At 53.6% G+C, this 27,424-nt stretch overlaps 1 protein-coding gene and 2 long non-coding RNA genes across 6 annotated transcripts; 1 reads left to right on the top strand and 2 right to left on the bottom strand.

The window, feature by feature from the left end:
* Positions 1 to 7,432: 7,432 nt before the first annotated feature.
* Positions 7,433 to 11,687, bottom strand: LOC140607200 (uncharacterized). Its single transcript, XR_012009321.1, has 2 exons — positions 11,567 to 11,687; positions 7,433 to 10,043 (listed from the first exon to the last, which is right to left on the bottom strand). It is a non-coding gene; the product is annotated as an uncharacterized lncRNA (long non-coding RNA).
* On the top strand, positions 10,796 to 26,394 carry ST6GALNAC2 (ST6 N-acetylgalactosaminide alpha-2,6-sialyltransferase 2). 4 transcript variants are annotated; one of them, XM_072781713.1, is made up of 9 exons: positions 10,805 to 10,961; positions 15,435 to 15,495; positions 18,609 to 18,783; positions 19,342 to 19,510; positions 19,785 to 19,923; positions 21,380 to 21,483; positions 23,136 to 23,333; positions 24,437 to 24,536; positions 25,598 to 26,394. In XM_072781713.1, exons 1-9 carry the CDS (start codon positions 10,837 to 10,839, stop codon positions 25,763 to 25,765), a joined length of 1,239 nt encoding a protein of 412 aa, XP_072637814.1. In that variant the 5' UTR covers positions 10,805 to 10,836; the 3' UTR covers positions 25,766 to 26,394. The 4 variants fall into 4 exon arrangements, with proteins under 4 accessions (XP_072637818.1, XP_072637814.1, XP_072637815.1 ...); XM_072781714.1 differs by having other exon boundaries at positions 10,806 to 10,961; positions 23,250 to 23,333; XM_072781717.1 differs by lacking the exons at positions 24,437 to 24,536; positions 25,598 to 26,394 and adding an exon at positions 24,293 to 24,430 and having other exon boundaries at positions 10,796 to 10,961.
* LOC140607199 (uncharacterized) lies at positions 20,845 to 22,372 on the bottom strand. The gene is made up of 2 exons (XR_012009320.1): positions 21,383 to 22,372; positions 20,845 to 21,193 (listed from the first exon to the last, which is right to left on the bottom strand). It is a non-coding gene; the product is annotated as an uncharacterized lncRNA (long non-coding RNA).
* Positions 26,395 to 27,424: the final 1,030 nt, after the last annotated feature.

The raw sequence follows: 27,424 nt of genomic DNA, 5'->3' as shown, positions 1-27,424 counted from the left end.
GCCTCAGGCTCTGCTTCTGGGAAGCCAACCTGAGACAGCGCCTTTTTTGGGCACTCTTGAACCCACACAGCTGACTCCAATTCTGGGGAGAGGTCTAACACCTTTAAGCAGAGTTTACTTTGTTATATCTGGTCTCATGACAGTATCCAGTTGCTCTTTCTCACTATAATGGGGAACATTGTTCCTCCTTTCTCCTTTACCTCTGGCTCATGTTACTATGTCAACAGATTTAGAGGATTTAAAGAGTAAAGTTATAACTCTCACACTGCACATAAGTCTAACGCTGTCCACCTCTGTCCCACCCAGTTGCTACACAGATCAAGAGAGATTAAGAAGCAAGAGGGGGGTTTGTGTTAATAATGGAAGGCGTGAAGTTTACTTAGGAGAGGATGGTGGCTACTGGGCTTCTCCCCATGGCGGTCCTAACGCATCCTGTTGACCTGTGTATAAAGGAAAGGTTCAAGTCAAACACTTGTTTCCCAGAAAGAGGAAAGTATACCTTACCACACTTGAGGATTTATACTTGTCCACAAAATTGTTTGCAAATCAGTTTATACTAAAACATGGCATTCTCGGGGCACCTGCATGGCTCAGTCGGCTAAGTGTCTGCCTTCAGCTCAGGTCATGATCCCAGGGTCCTGGGATGGAGCCCCACATCAGGCTCCCTGCTCGGTGGGGAGTGTGCTTCTCCCTTGGCCCCTCCCCCACACTTGTGCTCTCTTTCTTTCTTCTCTGAAAGTAATAAGCTATTTATTTATTTATTTATTTATTTATTTATTTATTTAATCTATTATTTATTTATTTATTTATTTTATTTATTTTTTTTTTTTTATTTATGATAGTCACAGAGAGAGAGAGAGAGAGAGGCAGAGACATAGGCAGGGGGAGAAGCAGGCTTCATGCAGGGAGCCCGATGTGGGACTCGATCCCAGGACTCCAGGATCACGTCCTGGCCAAAGGCAGACGCTCATCCCCTGAGCCACTCAGGCGTTCCTGTCTAGTGAATTTTTAAATGTAAAAATCATGTGTTTTGCTTTGCTTTTGTTTTTAATCCCAGAACTAGATCATTTTTTAGAAAAGATTTTATTTATTTATTTGAGAGAGAGATGAGCAGGGCAGGCTGGGGGGAAGGGACAGAGGGAGAGGGAGAAGCAGACTCCCTGCTGAGCCAGGAGCCCACCGCAGGGCTCAATCCCAGGACCTGAGATCATGACCTGAGTCAAAGGCAGACGCTTAACCGACTGACTTACCCAAGCAGCTCCCAGAACTTTTAAAAAATGTTCTAATAACATCTCCTGAAAAGGACTCGTTTGACTCTCTGAGAGTTAGAGCTCCCATCAGCCCCTCCCTCGCTCCACTCAGTGGGTGGCCGTGGTGGTTCAACTTGACCTTCCTTCCTCTCTTGGTTGTGCAACCCTTCTTCTAAATTAGCCACTCTCCTTTGGCTTGCTTAGAGCTTTGTATTTTCTCAGCGACCAGGCCAGGCAGCTAGGATCTGAGAAGTGAGGTAAGAATAACACTTTCCACATTTGTGGGCAAGATGTGAATGCACAGCACACCGCAGGCCCTCTCTGGAAGCCCGGGCAGGAAGTGTACTCAGCTCAGGGGGCTCGGGCGGCTCTACCCCAACGGCAGAGCCTAAGCACAAGCCGCCACCCGGGAAGCTGCCCTCCAAGCCTTCCAAAACTGCAAGGCTTAAAGGCTCAAGATTTCACGGACCAGCAGCTGGGCGGGGGGCAGCTCTCCTCTGCTCTGGCCTGGGGTCACCACGCAGCTGCGGACACCCGGGGGCTGGGGTCCGTGAAGGCCTCACTCCAGCCTGGGAGGTCCTGCCGGCCCTGGCTCCCGGCCGGGCGTCTCCATCCTCTTCCGTGCAGCCCCTCATCCTTGAGGAGGCTAGAGCGAGCTCCTGGACGTGGTGGCAGAGGCCCGAGGAGCACAGGAACAAGCTACAAGGTCACCTGAAGCCGGTCGTCAGAAGGCACACGATGTCATGTTGGCCACATTCTCTTAGCCAAAGAGAGTCCCCAGGCCGGTCCAGAGTCGAGGCGTGGGGAAATAGGCTTGCCCTCTTGTTGGGAGGAGCGTGTCATTCTAGGATGGCAGGACCCGTGGCAGCCCTCTCTGCCAGCCCCACGCCTGGTGACACAGGGTCTGCATGCCTAGCACTGCTTGCACCCCGTCCAGACCTGGCGTTCGGGCGGACCCGGAGCCTCACCGAGAAGGGCCCGGTCCTCCTCGCGGTCTGGCCTCCATCCCCGACAGTCCGCACGGGGCCACCACAGCCCACATCTTTACGGTGCTCCCTCCGGGTCTCGAACGGCTGCAGGCACGCGAAGTCCGCGCTGCAATCTTTACCGTACTGTTGCCGTTCCTGTGTCACAAATGAGGGCACTGAGGCATAAGGAAAGAGTCTAGGGAACTTGTCCCAGGCCACACTGCAGAACTGAGATTGCGGCTTTGCCATCCACCCTCTGGAGCATTCTGCTCCATCACCTTCCGGAGGTCTGCCTCCAAGCATCTGGAAGTGTCCTCTTCCTCTGAATTCCTCCCCCATCCTTGTCTCATCCACAGAATTCAGGGGGGTCGTGGCTGGAGCACACATCCCTGCCCCTCTCTCCCTGGCTAGCACTCTAAGGTCACAGGGCAGCCAGGGAGGCCAGCAGGAGAGGCTTGGCAAGGACATCTGAGCCTCAGGGTTTGCTGGGGAGACCGGCAGGTAAGCATTGGGTCGGTTTCGGGGCTGAGGGGCACATTGTCACTAGGGAGGGACCAGCAGCCCAGAAAACTTGCCCCATCGATCCTGAGCTCTGGGAGAAAGTGCAGCCCACAGGGTCCTCCAAGGGGACTCAGAGGAGATAGGAGGATAGGGCAGGCATGCACAGTCTCTAGGTCCTGTCTTTGCACTTCCCTCACCACACACCTATGTATACACACACACACACACACACACACAATTTCTATGTACTCTCACGTATTGAGCTCAGCTGTCAGAGGACACGCTCACAACAAATAAGCTAAGTCCAGCTAGGTGGTCATGTTGCTGGGCAACTGAGACCATGTCCAAACTTTGCCCCTGGAATGCTCTTTTTCTTTTCTTTTTTTAAGACTTTATTTATTTATTCATGACAGACACAGAAAGAGAGGCAGAGGGAGAAGCAGGCTCCCCATGGGGTGCTCTATGTGGGACTCCATCCCAGGACCCTAGGATCACGACCTGAGTCAAAGGCAGATGCTCAACCACTGAGCCACCCAGGTGACCCTGGAACGTCCTTTATGGACAACAACACTGTGTCCACTGCTACCAGGTATTTGCCAACATTCCAGTGGACTTTTATATAAATCACATCAGCAGCCAGATGAGTGAAAGGTGAATTTGGGAGACAAGCTGGGAGATAGGGAAGTGAATCAGAACACAATTAAAACCCCAATGGTTATTGGCCACCTATAGCAGAGGTGGAGAAATGAGTGCAGATTTGCAAAATATTTAGCATCAAGATGGCACATGGGTTTAACTGGGATTCCAAACTAATAAATAAAAAAAGTCACTGTGGGGGATCCCTGGGTGGCTCAGCGGTTGAGTGTCTGCCTTTGGCTCAGGGCATGATTCTGGAGTCTCGGGATCGAGTCCCACATCAGGCTCCCTGCATGGTCTCTCTGCCTGTGTCTCTCTGCCTCTCTGTGTGTCTCACGAATAAATAAATGATTTTTTTTAAAAAAGTCACTGTATACAGTTTTAAGCATTATAGACAGAAAAATAATCATTATGATCTATTTTGAAGTAATTAATTAAAATGAATACAATATCATGCAGCACAATTAAGAGTAATGATAAAATTAGGGGCACCTGGGTGGCTCAGTTGGTACAGCATCCAACTCTTGATCCCAAAGTCATGAGTTCAAGCTCCATGTTGGATGTGGAGGCTACTTAAAAAAACAAAAATCAATGTTTGAAAAAAAAAGGATTAATGATCAAACCATTTTCAGTTCTGTAATTTTGACATTTTTATTTCCTATTGTTACTAAGACCAATTATAATTGCACAAAATTTTATCAGTTGCACTGTGTGATACAAGTGGGCAAATTAGCTATTGTCAGAACTAATTTCTCATTTCTTATAAAGTAACATTTATTTTTTTCAAGAAATTGACATTTTCAAGAAGTTGAAAAAACCCCTCATATTAATAAGCCTATTGAAAAAAATATAAAAAAAGAAATCTTTTAACTCTTGAAAAGCATTAGGCTCTAATTGTTTGAGTCACAAATGCTAATCCATATTGACTGATCCAGAATATCCCAGCTGATATTCAAAATTTGGTCATCAAATGTCTTTTCTTTTTTGCAAGCTCAGTTCTATTTAGCTTCAATTCAGTGCATAAATTTGTCTTTTTATAAATTCTTGAAATACAACTAGGATAATTTTCATCATGGCTTTTTTTTCTCATAAAACAGTTAATCATCTAAAAGTGGTTTTGATTGAAATGACAAAACCAGCCTCTGATACATAATTAGAATATCTAATAAATTTTGATTAGAAACTTGCTTGAAATTCATGCCATTCCAGAGACTGAAAAATAAAAATTGATTTTAGTAAAAATGTTTTTTACAAAGATGCTTACACAAGATTGTTTCAGAACATAGAGTACTTGAAGCTTGAAGTGTTCCTGGTTTTATAAAGCCATAATCCATTCATCTTAAGTGAAAAGTATGTATATATACTTTTCAAGATTTTAATTCAACTTAATGATGACCTTATGTTTCTAAAAAAAACTACATTTCACATGATAAGCAAGAGAAAAAATAACTTATTTTAGAAAATTTCAAACATATACAAAAGTAGAAGAGAATAATGAACTCCTGCTGTGCAGCTCATTTGAATAAAATTAATGTAACTATTAATATAATTATCAACTCATAGCCAATCTTCTTCCATCTGTAGCCCCCATACCCTCCTCACTTATAGGTCAGATATGATTATTTTAAGCAAATCCCATGTACCATATTGTTCATCTGTAAATACTCTAATATGTTTTACTCACGGGTAAGAACTCTTTAAAATAACCACAATACTATTATCACATCTAAAAAAGTGGACAATTCCTTAGATTCACCAAATAACTAGTTTGTATTTTAAATTTCCTTGATTCAACAGTAAAATTTTAAGATAACAAGTCAACGATGAAGCCAACATTATGTTAAAAAACATTGCAACAGGGGCACCTGGGTGGCACAGTCGGTAAACATCTAGGTCAGGTCATGATCTTGGGGCGGTGAGATAGAGCACCTTGTAGCGCCCCGTGCTCAGTGTGGTGTCTGCTTGAGATTCTCTCTCCCTTTCCCTTTGCCCCTCCCACTCGAGCTCTCTCTCTCTCTAAAGTAAGTAAATAACTCTAAAAAGAAATCACTGCAAGATTAAAGATACATACAGACTTGGTTTTTTTTTTAAGATTTTATTTATTTATTTATTTATTTATTTATTTATTTATTTATTTATAGAGACACAGAGAGAGAGAGAGAGGCAGAGACACAGGCAGAGGGAGAAGTAGGCTCCATGCAGGGAGCCCGACATCGGACTCCCGGGTCTCCAGGATCTCGCCCCGGGGTGCAGGCGGCACTAAACTGCTGCACCACTGGGGCTCCCCGATACATATAGACTTAAAGTGAGGGATGGAAAAACATTTGACATGAAATGGAAATGAAAAAAAAGAAGTCAAGCTAGCAATAGTTACATCAGACAAAATAGACTTTAAACAAAGACTGTGTTGGGGCACCTGGGCGGCTCAGTAGGTTAAGCATCCAACTCTTGGTTTCGACTCAAGTCATGATCTCAGGGTCCTGGGACTGAGGTCCGTGTTGGGCTCTGCACTCAGTGTGGAATCTGCTAGAAACTCTCTCTCTCCCTCTTCCTCTGCTTCTCCCCCTGCCCCAGTGCACTCTCTCTCTCTCTCTCTCTCTCTCTCTCTCTCAAGTGGATAAATCAATCTTTTTTAAAAAATTAAAAGCAGGGATCCCTGGGTGGCTCAGTGGTTTAGCGCCTGCCTTTGGCTTAGGGCGTGACCCCCGAGTCCCAGGATTGAGACCCGGGCTCCCTGCATGGAGCCTGCTTCCTCTTCTGCCTGTGTCTCTGCCTCTCTCTGTATGTCTCTCCTTAATAAATAAATAAAAATCTAAAAAAAAAATTAAAAGCAAATAAAACAAAGACTGTAACAAGAGACAAAGAAGGACCTTATATAACAATAAAGGGGGGATCCCTGGGTGGCTCAGCGGTTTAGCGCTTGGCTTTGGCCCAGGGCTCGATCCTGGAGTCCCGGGATCGAGTCCCACGTCGGGCTCCCAGCATGGAGCCTGCTTCTCCCTCCTCCTGTGTCTCTGCCTTTCTCTCTCTCTCTCTCTCTCTCTATGTCTATCATAAATAAATAAATAAATCTTAAAAAAAAAAACAATAAAGGGATCAACCCAACTAGAGGATATAATGATTGCAAAAACCATTGTAAGCGAGGGACTTCACGGGTACCTGGCTGACTAAGTCCATAGAGCATGTAACTCTTGATCTTGAGGCCATAAGTTTGACCCAGAGGTTACTTAAAAAAAAAAAAAAAAAAAAAAAAAAAAAAAGATGGACTTCAGCATGACAATATGAGGGACTCCACAGACCCAGTCTCCAGTGAAATGTAAAAAGTATAAAAAGACAACCATTTACAGGATCTGGAAGAGGTCCTAAGGGTATATGCAAATGAAGAAACATCTAGTCAAGAAGATGCACTACAATTTTAGAAGACTGTATGATATTTCAGCCCAAACTATTCCCTTTCTCCCTATCTCCACTCCAGATTTGTGCAGCCGAGAAACTCAGAAACCTCTCTCCTCAGTTCCCTGTTGGAGGGTTTCTGAGGTAAGGAGCAGGACGTTAGCATCCGTCATCCTGTACCAGCAACCTGTTGCTGAGGCTAAGTTCTGGGCGAGTGTGGCCAAGAGGTGGCGACTCCCTTCATCTGTTCAGCCCCTGTTCATGGAATGGAGATTCCATGCTGATGTCACGTTGAATGTGGTCGTCCCTGCCCTGGCTCATAAGGTGATGGTTTCACACCAGGAGAGGCAAGGTGCCTCCCATCCTTCACATGCTCAACTCCTAAATCTACCTGGTGCAGCAGGTAACCACAGAGGCATCACTCAGAGAGAAGCACACCGTTGTCCCCACCCTAGCTCCAGAGCCCTGGCTCAGAGATTTGGCAGGGGGACAGAAGCAGGCTATAAGATGCATAGGTAGGTCCGTGGGGTGACTGGGTGGCTGCCTTAGGCTCATGTCATGATCTCAGGGTCCTGGGATCGGGCTCTCTTTCTGCTTGTACTCAATCTCTCCCCACCATTCAAATACATACATACATACATACATACATACATACATAATTTAAATAAAACATGTAGGTCCTAATCTCTTCTCGAAGGAATTTACTTTATTTGCAAAGGGGGTAGAGAAGTTCAAGCCTAACGGTGCTCTCAAAAACAGTGGAGGTTGTGATGAAAGGGAATTGGGAAAAGATGGGTAGATTTGATGAAGACAGAGGTTCAAGTGTAAGCCAGCTAGTTTGCAGGGGAGAACCAGAGAAAAAGACAGCTGGTTGGAGCCCTCCTGAGTAGGAACACTAAGTTCAGGAGTTACTCCTTCAAATGAGCCAAGTGGGAGTCTACAGAGCAATTTCTGCCCCAGGGCATTATTGTAAACCACAGACCAATCAGATGGCAATTAATGGAGCTTAACATCTGGATAGGGTCAGGGAAAGAGGTGTAGACAGCCCAGCCAACCCAGGTGACATACTCCAAACCACACTTCCCTACAGGGCAACATCAAAGGTTTAACATTTGGGGGCTGGGTGGAATGAAAGTGACGGGGGAGTGGAGGGAGTTGGGGCTGGGGGGAGCTTCCCTAAAATAAGTCAGTCAGTCATTAAACAAACAAATCACAAGCCTGACATGGGGAGTGGGGGTCCAGTACCCAGAGTTGCTACAATATATTATCTAAAATGTTCAATTTCCAACAAAAACATATGAGACAAGCAGAGAAGCAGGAAAGCAGGACTCTGCTCTCATACCGGAAGAAGGGGGCAGCAGGAACTCCCTGGTGACAGTGGCCAGATGTTGGATTTAACAGACAAAGACCTAAAAGTAACCATGAAGACACTGTCAAATTCCAATTCAGAGGCCAAGGTAGCAGGATTAGAATGGAAGATGTCTGCTCCATCAGGGATGATGAAGGCCCCTGGTGGCGTCAAAGGGGACAGTTTTAGGGGTGCAGTAGGTAACCACGGAGGCATCATGGACTCAGAGCAGGAGGGTGGCTGGAGCCAACCAAAGACCGGGAAATGGCAGGTGTAGAGAGTGCGGATGAAGCCAAAGGTGTAGTGGCCTCCGTCTACTCTGGAAGGAGACACTCCCAGCTGCTCTCAGCCAGGCCAGGGCCAGGGCAGCAGGAGGAGGGGACACTGAACAGGCAGATCTCAGAGTGTGAATCCAGGTTGGGGTTTTGCTGGCCAGAAAGCCAGGAACACAGGGGAACCTGGGTTATGATGAGAGAGAAGCTCATAGGTCATAATCTTTCCTGCCTGGACAAAGAAAGCTTCGGGGCTGACGTGCTGGGAGGCACGGAGGGGCAGAGAGGTGGAGGCTGTGTGAGGTCGTTGATGAGGAATGAGAACAGCAGGCGGGCAGATGGGAGGCCTTGGTCTAAGCGGGGCATTAAAGGCATAGGGGGTGGACTGGAGTCATTAACACAGGCGGTGGGAAGCCAACTCCCACCAGGAGGAGCAATCCCACATGCGCACCTCGTAAGGCTGGAGTCCAGACAGGTGGAGGCTGGAGGGTGGTGGGAGCCGAGTATGTAGGTTTAAAAATGAAAAGTTGGAGAAACAATAGTTGGCATTGAATGCCACTTTTTATTTATTTATTTTTAAGATTTCATTTATTTATTCATGAGAGACACAGAGAGGCAGAGACATAGGCAGAGGGAGAAGCAGGCTCCCTGCGAGGAGCCCACTGCGGGACTCGATCTCAGGACCCCAGGATCACGACCTGAGCCAAAGTCAGACACTCAACCACTGAGCCACCCAGGTGTCCCTTGAATGGCACTTTAGGTCAGATGGACCTAACAGATACATACAGAACATTCCATCCAAAGCCAGTGGAATCCACATTCTTTTCAAGTACACATTGAACATTCTCCAGGATAGATTACACATTAGGCCACAACACAAGTCTCAGTAAATTCGAAAAGATTGAAAAAAAGAAGAAATGAATAGTGATTCCCGTTTTCTCCATGGAGAGAGGCATTTAGTAGAGAGCAAGCAAGGGTGGGTGTGGGATTCACAGGCTCAGAGAGGGTCCAATGTTTTATTAGCCACTGAAGAAAGGGGAGAAGGTGCTATCAAGGGCTACGTAATATCTACAGGGATTTCGATGACTAAAACCACAAAGATTGGGACGCCTGAGTGGCTCAGTCGTTGGGCACCTGCCTTTGGTTCAGGGCATGATCCTGGGGGTCTGGGATTGAGTCATGCTTCCGGCTCCCTGCAGGGAGCCTGCTCCTCCCTCTGTCTGTGTCTCCTATGAATAAATAAATAAAATATTAAACAAACAAAACACAAAGATTGAAATGAAAGACTTGAAACCATGGATTCTGTGCAGTGCCCGTCAAGAGGGTAGAGGCAAGGTGCAGCTCGCTCTGCCGTGGGTCTTGGAGTGAAGGGAAGAACCAACCCTTTGCCCGGGGCCCTCCTGTGACCCCCAGTTGGTCCCGAGGGTGGGTAGAGGTAGGAGACTGGAGCGGGAATGACCCACTCCTGCCCACAGGCGCAGGCCCCAGCTTCTCAGGATCCCTTGCAGTGGCCGGTACCTGTTGCTGCACCCAGACTTGCTGGCACACCTGAAGAACAGGTGAAGGCAGGACGTTCCTGGAAGGGACGAGTCCCTGTCTCATCCTTGAAGCTCCTGACCGCTGGGCGCTGGGCTGCTTCACAGGCTTTGGAGTCTAAGACCCTGCCGGGGGCCTCCTGAAAATAGGCCGTCCCACCTGGGGCTCACTTCGGCGGAGGGCTCTGCTTCAAGGGCCCGGGGCCGAGCTGCCCCTTCCAGGGGTGCCCTTCCTGGTGATGCCAGAGGCCCTGCGGGGCGGTTCAGGTGGCCTCCCCGCCGCTGAGAGCCCCAGGCTGGCCTGGGTTTGTAAACGGATCGCAAGGCGATTGGGGGCCCTGGCGGCCCAGCACGGCCACCAAAGGAGGAGAGCAACGGTCTCAGCTCCCCACACCCGTCCCAACCCGGCGGCGGCCCTACCTCCCCCGCGCCCTGCCCCCCCCCCCACCTCCACCTCCACCTCCACCCAGGGTGGCTCCTCCACCCGCCCCGCCCCGCCTCAGCCCGCCTGGAGAACCCGCCCCTCGTCTCCCCCGAACTTCTGCAAGGACCCGAGGTGCCAGGGCCAGGCCGGCAGGTCCTGGGGGTCCTTCCGAGGGGACCGACCCCGCCGTCGCCCCCCCGCCCACCATCCCCGCAGGTGGCGCAGTCCCCCGGCGCCCCGCCCCCTCCCGGGCACCCCGGACCGCGCGCCTGCCCTCGGCCGCCGCGGGGCGCCCGACCCAAGCCCCCGCCCCCCGTGCCCGCCGCCCGGCGCCCGGAGCAGAGGGACCCGCCCCCGCGGCCCCCGAGGGTGCGGCGAGCCCGGGCAGGAGGGGAGCGGCCGGACGGGGAGGCGCCGCGGGGGCCGGCGGGGCAGGGCGGCCGCTCCCGAGTCGGGCCCTGCGCACCGGGGCCTCTCCCCTCCGCCCGGGACGGCGGGGCCGGGGCCGCATGGGGCGCCCGCGCGGCCCGCTCCTGTGGCTGCTGCCGCTGCTCGCGGCTGCCTGCTCGGGGATCCTCGTCGCCCTGTACTGCTCGGCAGCGAGGCCGTACCCGGGGCCCCGGGCCGGAGCCAGGTAGGGGCTGCGGCGCGGTCGGCGGAGAGGGCGCCCCGGGGACGCGCCGGGCACGCGCGGGGCGCCCAGCCCGGGCCCTCGGCCCGCCCGTCGCGCCGGCCTCCCTGGGGCGGCTCGCGGCGGGGACCCGGGGCCGCGGCCCTTTGTCCCGGGAGCTGCCGCCGGGGGCGTCCGGCCGGCCTCCGCCGGGGTCCGGGAGGGGCCGCGCCCTGGGCGCACGGGCGGGCGCCTCGCTGCCCCGACCCTCCGGGCCCGGCTGCGTCGTCTGCGTCGGATCAGACAGCCCCGCCCGGTGGGGACCCCTCGCTCTCTGACGTCACAGTTCTCTGACTCTACTTTTGGGGAAGGGGGCGCCCAAGGCTCCCGGTTCCAATTTTGCGGGGATTCTCAGCCCGGCCGCGTCTGCGCCCTCCCCGCGCCCGGCGCCCTGCTCCGGCCCACGCGCCGTGGGCTCTGCGGTCGAGTTTGGTGAGCGCCGTCGGGCCGCGATCCGGCGGAGCGAAGGGCTCCCCGCGCCCCGGGAACCGGAGCAGCCCCCCGCCTCCATCCCGCTCCCCTCCTGGAGCCCCCTCCTGGCCCCGCCCCCTCCCGCTCGCCCGGCGCACCTTCCCTGGTTTGCGCCCGGCCCGGATGAACCTACGAGCCTGAGCCTGCGTTGCCGGCCTTGGTGCCCGCGACGGAAGCAGCCTCACCGGGGTCTGGTCTAGCGCCAGAGAGGCGGACCGAGCGGTGCGACTGGGGCGGCGGCAGCCACCGCCCCCCCCGCCCCCAAGGCTCGCCCACCCCCCTTTGGACCGGGCTTTGCCTCCAGAGCGCTTCCCCCCCCCCCCGCCCCCCGCGCTCCTCCCCAAACCTTGCCCCGGGCGTCGTGGGGTGAAAGCAGAGTTAGTTATCAGTTCTCAGGGAACATTGTCGAAAGACATCTAAAGTTGCAAAACAATAGGACACACAGGCAACTCATTTTGAGCCCAGTCCCTCTAGAACAAAGGGTGCTCCGGCCGCTGCTACCTGGAGTTACATCATCTCCTCATACTCAAAAATTGCCTAAGGCAGGGGCTTAGAGGTTGCGGGTGTTAAGAAAGAGAATCCTTTGTGAGTTTTATGTCGAGGTGTTTTGAAACATATTTAAACATCCTTTGAAAGTACCTAATAAGCTTTAAATACGGGGTTGTTGAACATCCATTATGCTCAACAATGTGTTTAAAGTTCTTTCATCTTTGAAAAAGCGAGTACAGCCCAAGAACGAGTAGAGCCCAAGAACTTGTCCGTTTTCTTGTCCCACTGCTGTTTGCAAGGTGGCTAAACCCCCCCGGGGCAAGCCCGGTGGACCCTGCTGTTGGACATAGGTATTTGGTGCCTGGAGAGGCTGAGTGGGAGGTGGGATAGTCTAGGGAAGGGGGTGCAGGCTGTGTGACCTCCCCACAGGGGGCGGAAACCGGATGGCCTGGCCACCTGGAGAGTCCTAGAAGGGGTGGGGGCAGCATTGGGACCCCCTCTTACCTCACCTGAAGGCTCTCACTGCAGGTTAGAGAGTGGAAATGCAGCCCAGGATTTAACTCGAGGCATATATCTATACATATATATAAAGGTGGGGGAGGGGGGCAGGAGAGACAGATTAGTGAGGATAGATAATATGGGCTACCAGTTACCTGCCAATGTCCGTTGTCAACTTATTTTGTGAAAGATATTACATCTGAGGGTCACCTGGGTGGCTCAGTCGGTTAAGCGGCTGCCTTTGGCTAGGGTCATGATCTCAGCCCCTTGTCACATCAGGCTCCCTGCTCGTGGGGAGTCTCCTCCCTCTGTAATCTCACTCTCTCTAAAATAAATTTAAAAAAATTTTTTTTAAGATTTATCTATTCATTCATGAGAGACATAATGAGGCAGAGGGAGAAGCAGGCAGGCTCCCTGCAGGACTCCATCCTGGGACTCCAGGATCACCCCCTGAACCCAAGGCAGACGCTCAACCACTGAGCCACCCAGGCATCCCAAATAAAATCTTAAAAAAAAAAAAAAGAAAAAGAAAAAGAAAGGACATCTGAGAGCCCAGAATTCCTAAGAATACAATCCAAATGGAGTAGATTTTGTTTTATGAGAAATGCATTGCAGTGGTACTTCCTTACCTGCAGTTTGGCTTTCCCAGGTTTCAGTTACCTACCCCCTGCCCCGCCCCATACCCCCCCACCCCATGAAGCCAGGTCTGGCCAAGACTCCTCTCCATCTCATCACCATCTCATTTTGTCGTCTCCCACTGTCACAAGCAGGGGGATATTTACAGAGTAAGACATTCACAGAGACCACACTCTCATTACATTATTATGATTGTCCTGTTTTTTTTTTTAATTTTTTATTTATTTATGATAGTCACACACACAGAGAGAGAGAGAGGCAGAGACACAGGCAGAGGGAGAAGCAGGCTCCATGCACCGGGAGCCCGACGTGGGATTCGATCCCGGGTCTCCAGGATCGCGCCCTGGGCCAAAGGCAGGCGCCAAACCACTGCGCCACCCAGGGATCCCTGATTGTCCTGTTTTATTATTAATTATTGCTGTTAATCTCTTCCAGTGCCTAATTTATAAATCAAACTTTGTCATACGTGTGTCTATAGAGGAAAAAACAGAGCGTGTACAGGGTGCGGTACTATTCACAGTTTCAGGCATCCACTGGGGGCCTTGGAGCTTACCCCAAGGATAGGAAAGAACTACCGTACAGTCCTTCTTTCTCCAAAGGCTGGTAAAATTTTTGGGAGGGCCACAGGTGGGCCGGCCCCCTTCCCCGCCCCATCCAGGCTCTCTAGGCAGGTGTGTTTAGAAGCCCTTGGATTCCTAAGAAGGAGGGCTGGGAGAAATCACTGACCACTGAGGGCTGCTCTGAAGATGAGCAGACCTCCCTGAGGCTGGGTTGTTCGGGGCAGCAAAACAGAATGGGGTGGGGGTTCTCCAGCCCCTCCTCTGCAGCTCTGTCCCCCGGGTCTCCAAGCTGCCCAGGCCTGCAGCTATAGCATCTGCTTCTCAAGCCTGGCTCACACTAGAATCATCTGGGGAGGAGGCCTAGACCAGTCAGATCAGAACTGCAGGGGCGGGGCCCTGAGCAGGGGTGTTTTTCAACAGCTCCCAGGCGGTTCTCACGGCTGGAGGCTGAGTACTGGGGTCCCAGTTCCTCTTCAAAGGGGGTCTTGTGCAGAGGAGAACTACAGGATGGGGGGGACCTGCCATCAGAGGGGGAAAGGATCATCCCTGCTCTTTCCCGTCTGTCCCTCGAGGGCCCTATGGGAACCTGAAGTGAGGCAGGTCGCAAGCTCTCTGGTGGCCCAGCTGGTTCCGCATGTCAGAAGCAAGCAACAAGAGGCCTTTGTTTCCTTGCAAATGGCCAGCCCCAACGGTTCCCAAAGCCTGCCCACCTGCTTCCTTGTGGCTGTCAGGGAGAAGGCAGGAGTCTGGGGAAAACCTGACACTCTTTAGAATAAGCAAAGGCCTCCGTTCCTTCTATTTTGTTCGCTCTCATCCCTGATGCAGGGCTTGCCTGGGAGGTGGGAGTAGGGGTGGAGCAGTATCATCGGCTCCTCCCGACTGACCCTCCAGAAGGGACACTGTCCTAGAGTCCTTTCCCTGCTTCCTTTAGATAAGGAGAGCTAGCATTTAGAGGACACTTTTTTAAAAGATTGATTGATGAGAGACAGAGAGAGAGGCAGAGACACAGGCAGAGGGAGAAGCAGGCTCCCCATAAGGAGCCCGATATGGGACTTGATCCTGAATCCTGGGATCAGGCCCTGAGCCAAAGGCAGCCGCTCAACCGCTGAGCCACCCAGGCGTCCCAGGAGGATGCTTTTTGTATGAGATAATAGTCTCTGAACCCTCCCAACAATTGGATATGTGATGTGATTAACAATAATTATTAATCACTTGATTATATCCACTGTCCAGATGTAGACACCAAGGCTCTGAGAAGTCACTTCCCTAAATCCCAGGGTACAAACCTAGGGTGTGAGGCTTCAGACTCACTTATGTAGGAGGAGGCTGCTGGTGAGGAGCCAGGAGCGAGTGGCAGGACAGCCTACCCCACGGAGAAAGGGGACCTCGCCCTGTGGGACCTACCGCCTGCCTCTGGGGCCTTGGCAGGGAGCTCCCTCAGATGGTGGCCGGGGCCTGGCAAGCTTTCCTAGCGTATGTTTTCATGCTTGAACCAGATTTCACCGTTCTGTAAACTCCACATTTCTGCCGCTTGCCATGGGATTTCTTGATTTCTGGGTTTTTAGAGCTGAGCAGAACATAATAATGTGATGATATTTTTTTTTCCTATAGAGACAGACATGGGTAAAACTCAGAGCCCCCCCCCCCCAAAAAAAAATCAGAGCCCAGTAAGATCAAAGGAATGACATCTTTGACCCTGACAGGCTTTGTCAGCCCCTGGAGCTGAGTCGGAAGTCTCTGGGGGACAGCTCAGACCCCTGCTTTACTTCTACTTCTCCCCCAGGAACACCACATCGTCTCGGGGATTCTTTGGACACAAGGCATCAAATGCTGGAATGAGAAAGGTACAACGGTCAACTATTCTGGCAGTTTCAAGCATCTTCAAGTTAGCGGGGAGGAGGGGAGAAAGATGAACATGTTCTCATGTTCTCATTCTCATGAGACTGCTGGTGGGAACTCTCTGGAACCCCTAAACATGAAATGGTGAGCTGAGCAGCCAGCCAGACCTGGCCACCAGGGTTCCTTGTACCCCAGTAGCAGAGAAGAGGTGTAGCCAGGAGAAAAGTTCTTGGGAAGTCTTGTAAGTTATCCTTAAAAGGCCTGTGAATTTGACATTCTATTCAAAATGTCTTTTTATTTTTTTAAGATTTTATTTTTAAGTATTACACCCGCCATAGGGCTTGAACTCATGACCCCAAGGTCAAGAGTCACATATTCTACAGACTGAAACCCTCAAAATGCCTTCTTACTATAAAAGTCACACATTTAAACTACTCTCCATGGAGTAAACAAGCAAACTGGAAAACCCCATGCTTGCCCAGGGGGTTGAGAACCTTCTAGGCCCTGCTCCATAACAAACAGTGCTGCCTCAAGCACGCCACACGTAAGTCACATGGCAACCCTGTCGTGTAGCTTTTATAGATGACCGCAGCGAGGTACAGAGAGGTCAGGTACCTGGTGCAGGGCCACTCTGCGACAAGAGGTGGCATTGGCATTTGAGCCTCTGGTTGGACCCCAGAGTGTGGCTCTCTCTGAACCACAGAGGAACGCTCTGTGTGCTGCCACTGAGCAGGATCGTGATTGGTGTTCTGGATTGATTCGGGTTTAAGAGTTGTGTTCAGTGCCCAAGAGACCAACCCAGGACTTGTTGGCTGAGGCCTTGGGGGAAAAGATTTCACTGCATGTAAAATGTAGTGACAGCTGAGCTGTTCAGAGACACAGCGAGTAGCCCTGGGCAGGTGAGGAGGGTTGTCTTGAGAACAGAGGCAGGGAGGACAGTGGGCCTGCAGGCCAAAGAGAAGCCTCAAGCATCTCGTGGGTGCTTATAAGTCATCTTCAAGTTTCCTAAAGCCCTGTGTGCACCTTGAGCTGCTTGATGCAAACTGACATATCCCCACTGGGTTAAAAAAAAAAAAAAAGAAAAGATTTGAGGTGGCTTTTGGATACACATAACAAGGCAAAAATATAAAATAGAATCAAATGAAAAAATAACAAAAGGAGAAATAAAGGTAGGAGAGTAAGGTAAGTACATGAAAAGTGTGCCACAAGATGTAAGGGATAGGCCATAGATCTGGCTCTGAGCTTCCTAGTGGCCACAGTGATGAAGGAAATTTGCCATTGTGTCCAAGAGATAACAGCAGGCCAACTGCCCAAGTGAAGCACAACCTTTCCCGATACAAAGACTGGAAGAGTTTTTTCCTGGCACCTCTTAAAGGCGGCCCTGGAAAACACCCCAAAGATGAACTGAATAGCAGTGAAATTGGTAATCAGCTCTGCTACAATGCTTGCTTTGAAAATGTGAATTTGTTCCAAGGAGATTGGTATCTTAGGAAACAATTTGAGCATAACACAAACTTTGTGTTTGCTTTCGAGTGACTGTCATTGAGAACAATAGGGGTTTTTTAAAATAATATTTTTTAAAGATTTTTTTGAGAGAGAGAGAGTGAGAGAGAGCATGAGCAGGGGAGGGGCAGAGGGAGAAGTAGACTCCCTGCTGAGAGGTGGGACTTGATCCCAGGACCCCGAGATCATGACCTGAGCCAAAGGCAGAAGCTTAGCCGACTGAGCCACCCAGGCGCCCTGAGAACACTAAGGTTAAATGCAGAAAACCACACTCCACCGAAGGGGGCCACAGAGGAGTACACAAAACGCACACGCATGCGCCCTTCAGATGCGCACTTCACTGTGTTATAACCCTCTTTCCACTACTTCACAATAACTCACGAGCTGCCACCCTTCTGATGCCACGCGCGAACATCGAGTCTTTTCCAAGGTCAAGGGCCATGTGTGTGTGTAGACCTTCACCGTGGGCTGCATGAAACCGTGCTTCCATCTCTGTGAGGCCCCTCTTTTGTTTTGGGCATCACTGACAAAGCTTTTTGAGTGTTGTGCTGCTCATCCCATTTTCCCAAAAGCCCCGTGGTTTTGCAGAGTGTGATGATCCATAGGGAATGTCATAGCAGAGATGACCGTGTGGCTCTCTCCTGCGTTGTCCTTTGATCAAACCAGAGAGCCCCGGGCAGTGGGAAGGGTAGCCCCAGCCAGCCCCAGCCCAAGGCTGTGCGGGAGTCTGACATTGGGGTTGCAGGCCGATGGGGTTGGAGCCTGTTCAAGCACCTTCCCCTCTTGAGGCCCCTGCATGCACAGGCCCTGTGTTGATTCCTAGGGCTTCTGAAGCAAATTACCACAAACCGGGGTGTTGAAAATACAAGAAACCAATTTTATCCCAGTTCTGGACTCCAGAAATCCAAAATCAGGGGATTGGCTGGGCCACCTTCCAGAGCTTTCTAGGGAAGAATCCTTCCTTGCCTCTCCCAGTTTCTGGAAGCTCCTTGGCTTATGGCCACTCCACTCCAGTCTCTGTGTCTGTCCTTACATGGCTTTATAAGGACACCAGCCACTGGGTTAGGGTCCACCCGAAACCAGTATGACGTCATCTTAATGAATTACATCTGCAAAGACCCTATTCCCAAATGAGATCACATCCTGAGGTTCTGGGCAGACAGAGGTGGTGGGGGACACTCTTCAACCCAGAACAGGTACCACCGAGGAGAAAATGATCGAAATCTTCCCAGCAGCCCGTCCCCCACAAATCTTATGGAGAGGACTGCCAGAGCTAGGGTTTGGATCCAGGCTGATGGATTCTAAAGACCAGGCTGGAATTCCCCACCAAAGGCCAGGCGGGTCTTACCCATTTTGTGGAAAAAAGCCCCCAAATTTCCCTAAGTGCGAAGTGAAGGAGTGAGAGGCCAGAGCCATCAGGCCCTGCATAGCTGGCATCCCGGAGAGAAAGGCCTGGGCGCGGTACGTCCAAAAAGCTCTGCCCCCACCACACTGCTGTGCCACAGGCCAGCTCAGCTGGCAGGTCTGGGAGATCCCAAGTCTGGAGGGAAGGGAAGCTCCCCCCCAGCCACAGCCCCCATAGTGGAGCTCAGTACTCTTATCTTCTGCCCCACAGAACCCGCACTGCCGACGCCCACTTGACCTGGCCATCCAGAGGCACCCCCACTTCCGTGCCCTGTTCGATCTCTCCACTCCAGTGCTGCTATCGGGGAGCCTCTTCACTCAGGAGCTCTGGGACAGCCTGAGCCAGCACAAAGCCCCCTACGGCTGGCAGGGCCTGTCCCACCAAGGTAACCTGCAGCAGCTGCTTCTTGCCCAGGCCTCTGGCCCCAAGAGAATCCCTTCCTGTTGCTCTTAGCCTTGATGTAGGCCCTGCCCTCACAGCATCTTTTGGGGACACCCACCACGCCCAGGCCCATTTCCTTCCAGGAAGGTCTCAGGGCTCGACCCCCTGGGCTGTGTGACTCCCGCCACACCTACCGGCCCCTGCAAGCACCGTGGGGTCAGGGAGACGGGCTTGGGTGCACCCGGCGGCCACTCAGCTGGGGCTGCTGTCCAGAGGTGGCCGACAACAGGAGCTGTGGGGCCTCAGACAGCCCGCCCATGGTCCCCGCTGTGGGACTCCCAACCCTCACGTGCCTCGGATTAGTTTCTTGTGGAACATAGAGGACTCGGTATTCGAATTCTTGGGGTGACTGAGGGTAGAGCCAGACCTCTCCCCCTGCCCTCCAGGCCTCGGAGGGGGGTGTCAGGCCCGTGGCAGGTGGCATGCCAGAAACAGCCTTGGGACAGCTCCGGCCCACACGACAGCCTTCCCCATGGCTCCCCGCCTTGTCTGGCACCCACAGCCATTAACTCCACCCTGAGCCTCCTGAACGGCTCCGAGAGCTCCCAGCTGTTCGCCGCCTCCAGGAAGCCGCTTTCAAGCTGCATTCGGTGCGCGGTGGTGGGGAACGGGGGCATTCTGAACGGTTCCCGCCAGGGTCTGAACATCGACGCCCATGACTACGTGTTCAGGTATGGGCGCAGGGCGGGGTGGGGGGCGGGGGGAGAGCCAGGCCCCCAGCTGCCCTGGGGAGCGGGCCGCAGGGTGACGGGCACCTGCCTGGGCCGCGGCCCGTGTGCAGACAGACCCTGAAGACGGAGCGAGGGGGCCGCGTGCCTGCCAGGAGGGGGCCCCCGGGCCGGATGTCCCCTGAGGTCCGGAGATGTGGGGATGGGCTGGATGGGGACAGGTGGGCGGAACCCCGGGGATGGGCTACACACGCAGCAGGGCTTCTATCTGGACCAGACTCAACGGCGCGGTGATCAAAGGCTTCGAGAAGGATGTGGGCAACAAGACCTCCTTTTACGGTTTCACTGTGAACACGATGAAAAACTCTCTCATCTCCTACTGGAACTTTGGCTTCACCTCCGTGCCGCAAGGACCGGTGAGGCTCCTGATGGGCGTGGCACTGTCACGGGCGGTCAGGGCCACCGTTCCCAGAGGCCCCGTCCGCGGGCGGACCGTGGCCCCCGCCCAGGAGATGGAGAGGCTGGGCTGGGATCCTGGGTGCATGTAAGGAGGGGCGCCCCGGAGTTCCGGGCGGCACAGGACCCCTCTGGAGTAGAGCGTGGGTGGCTGGTGCTCACTGAGCCCGTGGGGTGCCGGGCCCTTTACAGGATGCCACGTCTGCCCCGTTTTAGGAGGAGACTAAGCAAGGCAGCGGCAGGGCCAGGGGCCAGGGCTCAAAGGACTCCCACCCCAGAGCTCACGCTGCACCGGGTGGGGGGAAGGGTGTTTACTGGGTGCCTCCTCCTCTTCCCAGCGGTGGACGTGGTCAGCACAGCTACCCATTTCCAGACGGCAACGTGTCTGTGCAAGGCCACCCCGCAGCTAAGATCATCAAAGTCCAGCCCCCTCTGACCACACCAGCCCTAGGGCTGCCTCCCCCTTCCCTGAGCTGCCTTCCTGACGTGTGCCTTCCTGATCCCACAGCAGCCCGTGAGGGAGGCTGAGGTTCAGAGGCGCAGAGCGGTGCCCAGCTCTCCGGGGAGCAGGACCCAGAATTTGAGGCCGCCTCCTGCCTCCGGCTTCTTTCAGCCACACCCAGTTACCAGAATACTGCTCCTCCCTTCGGGAGCTGTCTGGGTGCCACATGAAGAGGGGAGATCTCGGGATGAGGGCTCTGTGGTGCTTGATAGGACCGGGTTGAGTTTCTAGAAGCTTCCTCCTCTGAGCAGGAAATTCAGGAGTGTCCCAGCCACAGCAGGACCATCCTAGCTCAGGTAGAACCACGCAGTAGGGTTGGTTTCTGGCCACACTACCTGTATGAGTCATCCGTGCGTTAACAAAGGACCCCAGACTTAGCTTCAAACAACAAACATTTCTCATCTTACAGTTTCAGTGGGTCAGGAATTCGGGAACAGTTTAGCAGGGTGGTTTTGGCTCAGGATCTGGGGTGTTTGCCGGGATCAACTGGGACTCTGGGCACTTGAAGGCCTGACGGAGGCCTGAGTCCAGGTGGCCCCTCTCTGGCCACTGGAGTGTCTGCAGGTCCTGGCAGCTCACTTCACCCAGCAGGGTGGGGGGGGGGGAGTCCCAGGGGGGCAAGGACGCCGCACTGCCTTTTATGGCCTGGTCCCCAAGGTCTCGCACCATCACTTCCACTTCTTTCTATTCATTAGTCGCTCGAGGGGATGGCAAGTAAGCTTCGCCTCCTGAAGAGTACCAAGAGATTCGTGACCACGTATTGAGACCCCCATGGGCTGAGGGTGGGGATTATAGGCAGAAATTCTCCCATTGGGGTGGGTGGCAGGACTGGGTGGAGGGCTGGGCAGGAGCCGGACGTGGTCGTGTTGGGGGAGTGGGGGGACACTGGCTCAGTGTCTCTCTTGCCCCCACAGGACCTGCGCTACATCTTCATCCCCTCGGACATCCGCGATTATGTGATGCTGAGATCGGCCATTCTGGGCGTGCCTGTCCCCGAGGGCCCTGATAAAGGCGACAGGTGAGCAGCCAGGCAGGTGTGGGGTGTGGTAGTGCTGGGCCCACTGTCGGGCAAGGAAAGTGGGTGAGGACAGCAAGAAAATGCCCCACAAAGAGAGTGCTGGGGAATTATGCTCTTTTTCTTTTCCTGCCCCTAGAAAAGCCCAGGTAAGCGTCCTGGTCCCCAGGAACCCGCCCGATGAGGTGGGCTGTGGCCTCGCAGGGCCACTTTTCTGAATGAAGCAGGCAGCCTGGCTCCTCGGCTTCGGGCTGCTGTCCCTCTAAGCAGCGCAGTCCCCCAGCCGGCAGCACGGCCCGGGCTGTCCACTCCCGGCTGTGGGGGCCTGCGGAGCGCACTGTGTCTGGAAGCTAAATGGGGGGCCGGTATCCATGCGGCTCATCCCGGCAGGCACCCTCCTGGGACTGTGCCCACAAAGTGGGAGAGCAGGTGACAGGTGCCCAGTGTCCTACAAGGAGAGAGAACAAAGGACACTCTTTTCTCCCCCACCCTCCTGGGCAGCAGGCCGGTGTCCAGCTCTTTTGAACCATGTCCTGGCCTCGGCCAAACCTCCTCCCCGTGGCACAGAGACAATTTCTTGTCCCAAAGTCGAGTCCTTTAGAAATCCATGCCACCTCTGCAGCCACGAAGACCAACCGTCCTGTCTCAGTGCTCCCGGGACCTGCCACCCCCCCACCCCGCCCCGAGGGCAGATTCTGAGGGCCTGAGGGGTTAAGCCCTCAGAGGCCAGGCCGGGGACTCTGGCCCGGCTGCACCCCACCCCCGCCTTGTGACTAGCCAACAATCGCCATGATGATGCTGCAGCTGGTCATGAGGGTGGGCTTTGTGACCCGGGCGGGACTGGGCTCTTGGGGGGGGCCGGCTCAGAGACATCGATCGGGTGGTCGTAAGCCTCCCCAACACCAATGAGCTCCCCCTCCCATACCCCCAATCCGTCCCCCACCCAGTCCCCCTCCCAGTCCCGGTCCAATAACATCCTCCCTTCCAACCAGCAGCCCTACTCCAGCTCTGGTGGCTCGGCCCCATCTCCGTCCGCCACCCGAGGGTCCTCCCGGCCCCCCTCTCATGCTCCCACCCCGACTGCCTCGCAGCCCTCTTCCCGGGCTTCGTCCCTGGCCCCCAGCCCCCACGTCCAACATGTACCCCGGGGGGCTTCCCAAACCCCTACTCCGCCCACCTCCAAATCTCCTTCCCAATCTGCCTTGAAATCCCTCTCGAGAAACTCCTCCCAGACTCCTCCGGTGCCCCTCGCCAGGTCCCCTTCCCACAGCCCCGCCACCTCGGCCTCCTACATCGGGCCCGTTCGGGGCATCCCCTCCTACATCGCGCCCTATGTGCCCCGCTTCCTGAAGGAGCCCCCCTTCTTCCAGCCCCCGACCGCACCCCTGCCCCAGAACCAGTGCTTCCCCTGCCCCTTCCCCTGCCCGGCCCGGGAGCCGCCTGTCCCCGACTCCCTCTACTTCCCCCTGCTCCCCCCGCCTCCCCACCACCCCCGGGTCAACTGCTCCTACCCCACCCCGCCCGCCCTCTTCACGCCCCCCTCCTCGCTCACCTACACCCCGCCCACCGAGGTCCTGGTGGGCGGGAAGCCGCACGTGGTGCCCACCGTGCTGCCCGCCACCTTCTACACGCCCTTCTCCCGCTACTACGCCCAGCCCCGGCCCTACCGCCCGCACCGCCGCAGGCCCAGCGCCTTCCCCCTCACTTCGCTCCCCAACCTGCCCTACGACACCCCGGGCCGCTCTGTCCACTTCTTTCGTGGGTCCTAGGCCTCAGACCTATTTCGGACCAGAAGCCTCTGCCAGGAAATTCAAGCTACTACATCCGGACTTCATCAGCTACCTGAGGGAGAGGTAGGTGTGCAAGGGGGGGGTTGGGTGCACGAAAGCTCCCCTCCATCACCCCTGCATACCAACCCCCCCCACCGCTGCGGGCCCCTTATGGTCCTACGCTGTAACCTGTGGCGAGAGCGAGTCTGTGTAGAGGCCCGGACACAGGCCGCCCAAGGCGACCTCATCTCACCCCTCCTTTTCTCCCTCAGTCCCTCACCCCTACATGTGTGGCGGGGGCGGGGGGAGGGCAGTGTCCTTTGCCCCTCCCTGGGGACATCCTGGTGGTCACCAGGTAAGTACCAGCAGCAAGCAGAGACAGGGATGCTGTTGAGCATCATACAAGGACCCAGAACGCCCCCACAACAAAGAACGAGCGGGCCCCGAACGTCAACCGTGCCATGGCTGAGAGGCCCTGCTGCGGCCCCGAGGCTGGCATCCCCAGAGAGCAGGTGAAGGGTGGCGAGCCGATCTGGGGAGGCAAACGGGTGTCCGGCACTCACAGCCCCATTCAAGAGAGGTAGAAAGGCTGGCAGGGGCGAGGCGGTGTGTCTGGCGAAGCTTACATGTGAATCCCGGGCCAAGGTCAGGCCTTGGCCACCCGTACAGCGGCCTCACTTTTGGATTTTGAGAGTGTGTGGGCACACTTCTCTCACCAGCGACTCCCGGTCGCAGGGAGGGTCCCTGCCCCTTATGTCCCTCGTAAGGGATTCCTGCTTGGCTAGAGATTGGGGATAGAGAGAAATATGGTCTCAGGCTAAATACATGGGCCACCTGTCCCCTACCCAGGCTGGTTACTGAGCCAGGGGTGAAGACAGGGGTTGCAGAAAGGAAAGGGGAGCCAGGCTGGGTTCAGGCGTCTAGAGGGGGAAGAGGGAAGGATCGTTCCTCTGGTTCTTCTGCACGGGCCTGCTCCTCTTTCTCACCCCACTCTGTTACTCAGACTTTTGCATTTGCTTCATTTAGTTTCTTTCTTCCTGAAGGGGGAATGGCCTACACTAGAAGAGCCAGGAAGTTCTAAAGGTTTCCCAGCCAATCTGAATTGGTAGCCAGACGGTGTAAGGGCACAACCATCGAGTGAGACCTACACCTCTTTCTTGAGTTTTGATGCCACTTTTCGTCTCCAGGTTTTTGAAATCAAAGTTGATTAACACAAATTTTGGAGACCTATATATGCCTAGTACTGGGGCTCTCATGCTGCTGACGGCTTTGCACACCTGTGACCAGGTAAGAGGCCTTCCCTCTCAGGGGCCCACAGCAGCAGAGGACTGGTGTGGGTGGAACCTAACCTGATCTGGGACAACCCCTACAAGGGGCCTGGGTCACGCTTGGACCTGGGACTCGGCCTCTACCCTGTGGGGGAGTGCCACTCCTGAACTGCGTCCACACGGGCTTTCCAGGGGCCTTCCCAGGACAGGTGTGGGGCCAGTCTTGCTTGCCTCCAGCAGCCACCTGCCTGGGCACCTCTGTCCTTCACCCCTAGGGTATTTAAGGTGCATGTTATTAAATTGTTCTTGTGAAAGGGAATCTCAGCATAAGTGGTCAAGGACATCCTTTTAGGAGTAAATTCTGGAACTGAGCTGGGCAACAGGTTTAGCCTTCCACATACAACCTTTGAAATCACTGCATAAGAATGTTCCCGGTATGGTGCTGCCCACATGATCCCAGCAGGTTAAGAAGCAGTTTTTTTCTTTTTTTTTTTCTTTTTAAGATTTTACTTATGTATTCATGAGAGACACAGAGAGAGAGGCAGAGACATAGGCAGAGGGAGAAGCAGGCTCCCTGCAGGGAGCCTGATGTGGGATTCGATCCCAGGACCCTGGGATCATGCCCTGAGCTGAAGGCAGATGCTCAGAGCCACCCAGGTGGCCCAAAGCAGCCGTCTCTTGACCGTGCTCCTGGTAGAATGAGCCACAAGTAGCCATAGGCTTTTGCCTCCAATTCAAGCTTAATAATGGAGAGCATGGCTTTGATCAGGAATTGGAGAGCTGAGTTTAAAACCCAGCCTGGCCATCACTAGCTCGTGACTGAGGACCTGCTCGGTTACCTCTCTGAGCATTTCCCCATTTTACAAATGGGGATAACACCACAGATTATGTTGAGGCTGAGAGGATGTATTCAAGAGCCCAGTGCCTGCCATTAGGGTGAGCTCCATCTACTGCTTATCTGTATCTTTGACACAGCATCTAAAGAAGGCCGGGGGACCGTGCCGTCCCCGGTTCTTGTCACTTCACACATCTGTTCTCACATAGCTCAGTAAATGCCAATTCTTGACTATCCTTGTCCAGGTTAGTGCCTATGGATTCATCACAAGCAACTACTGGAAATTTTCTGACCACTATTTCGAGCGAGTTAAGAAGCCACTGATATTCTATGTCAACCACGACCTGTCCCTGGAAGCCTCCCTGTGGAGGGACCTGCACAAGGCCGGCATCCTTCAACTGTACCAGCGCTGACCCTGAAGTACCCACATCCTCTGTTCAATCAGAGCCACGGCCCCTCATGTGGCCAAAGCTGCATCTGGTCTTTTTAGCCTCCGAAAAGGGCTCCAGCCCTCCTCCACCCACTTCTTCTCTAGAGAACATTAGGAGATGGATTTGTGACCGTCATTGCAGCCTGTTCATTGTGAGACACCCCATCTTATTCTTGGGTTTCTCTGAGAAAACTCCCCGCTGGGTTGGAGACAGACCTCCCAACCTTGGTGAAGACAAAAGACTGCTCTGCTGGACGTTTCAAAACTGAAGGTAACACAAGATGACACTGTGACCCTCGCCAGCAAAGGCCAGACATTCTTCAAAGGGAAGTATCTCAAAGCCAGCAATTGGTACTGAAGCTTAGGACATTGGTAGAGTGACTGAAGGCATCTCCACTGACCAGGGTCAAGCAGCAGTATAGGCAAACACACTCCCCAGCCAGACCCTCCCATGAGCATGGCAAGCTCACAGCACCTCCAGAGCGATTTCACTCTAAAACATGCCTGAACCACCTGAGGACATGACCACCTTCCTTCTGCCCCATGATAGTGGGAGTGCAAAAGGCAGATTGTAATTTGAACTAGGTACTCGCATAAATGATGGGATGACCATTGTGTCTTTTTTGCGTGTTGGGGGCGCCGGGGGTAGTAGGCAGGGGAGGTATACCACGGAGTGTTTAGCATGCACATCACTCAGAAAATTCAAGCCCCATGGGCAAGCCCTGGTATTTTGACAGAGGTCAACTGCACAGAAGGCTGCCTAAGTCCCACTGGAGATGTATTACCACCTTACCACCGAAAGGATGACATCACGGCTCCGGTAAATCTGGATTTAGTGGATAAGCAGTTTCATTTTAGACAGAGCACATGGGCTTCTATTGGAAGGGTAAGGCTCAACTAACCCAAGTTATCACCACATAGCCCTTAAGCCCTGGGATTTACTGGCCTGATGACTAGTAGCCTGACAGTCTGACCTAGTACACTGTGCAAGCCTCAGGGGTTGGGTGGAGGGGGTCTCTACTGGGCTGGCTGGCAAGGGCCTTCCCAAGGGGACACGAATCACCACTAGCCAATCCACCAAAGCCCACGACATGGCCTCTGGCTCTGGGGTTTTGAAAGGCAGATCCTATCAGCATATTTAACAAGAGGGATGAATTTTGTCACCAGAATCAAAATTCTACTTTAGAAATTCAGGTGTGATACGGAGACCTGGGCTTTCACGACTACACAGCTACTTGAAAGCACCGATTCCTGCAGCTGGTGAGCAGTTTAGACGGAGAGGAGCAGGGGGCAGGTCAGGTACTGCAGGAGGCCAAGGCCTCTCCCTTTAGCTTGGCAACATCAAACTGTCCCTTGGTCTCAATGACAGCAGTGTCCCAAGTAGGTTTCTTTGCCTAGTACTGGTCCAAAAAGAACACTGTGGGAAACACGGTACTGCGTGTCTGTCCACTTGGCCATCTGACAGTGACCTTTACTAGTAAAGAAATCCAATCACCTTGATAAGCCGGCATAGCTCAAGTTAGGTGTCTGACCCTCTTATGTCCAGAACATTTTACTGAGAAATGCTGAAGTTGTTGGTGGATGGCGCCCCGTTAAGAGGGGCAGAAAATCAATTTATTGGAGAACTTACAAGATAAAACCT

This window comes from Canis lupus, chromosome 16 (assembly GCF_048164855.1).
Source record: "Canis lupus baileyi chromosome 16, mCanLup2.hap1, whole genome shotgun sequence".
NCBI classification, from domain to species: domain Eukaryota; kingdom Metazoa; phylum Chordata; class Mammalia; order Carnivora; family Canidae; genus Canis; species Canis lupus.
This window is presented reverse-complemented; position numbering and strand designations above follow the sequence as displayed.

Coding starts and splice junctions, on each gene's coding strand:
- ST6GALNAC2 (XM_072781713.1), top strand. CDS start 10,837: ATGGGGCGCCCGCGCGGCCCGCTCCTGTGGCTGCTGCCGCTGCTCGCG. Junction 23,334..24,436: donor ATCAGCTACCTGAGGGAGAG/GTAGGTGTGCAA, acceptor TTTCGTCTCCAG/GTTTTTGAAATCAAAGTTGA. Junction 24,537..25,597: donor CTTTGCACACCTGTGACCAG/GTAAGAGGCCTT, acceptor ATCCTTGTCCAG/GTTAGTGCCTATGGATTCAT.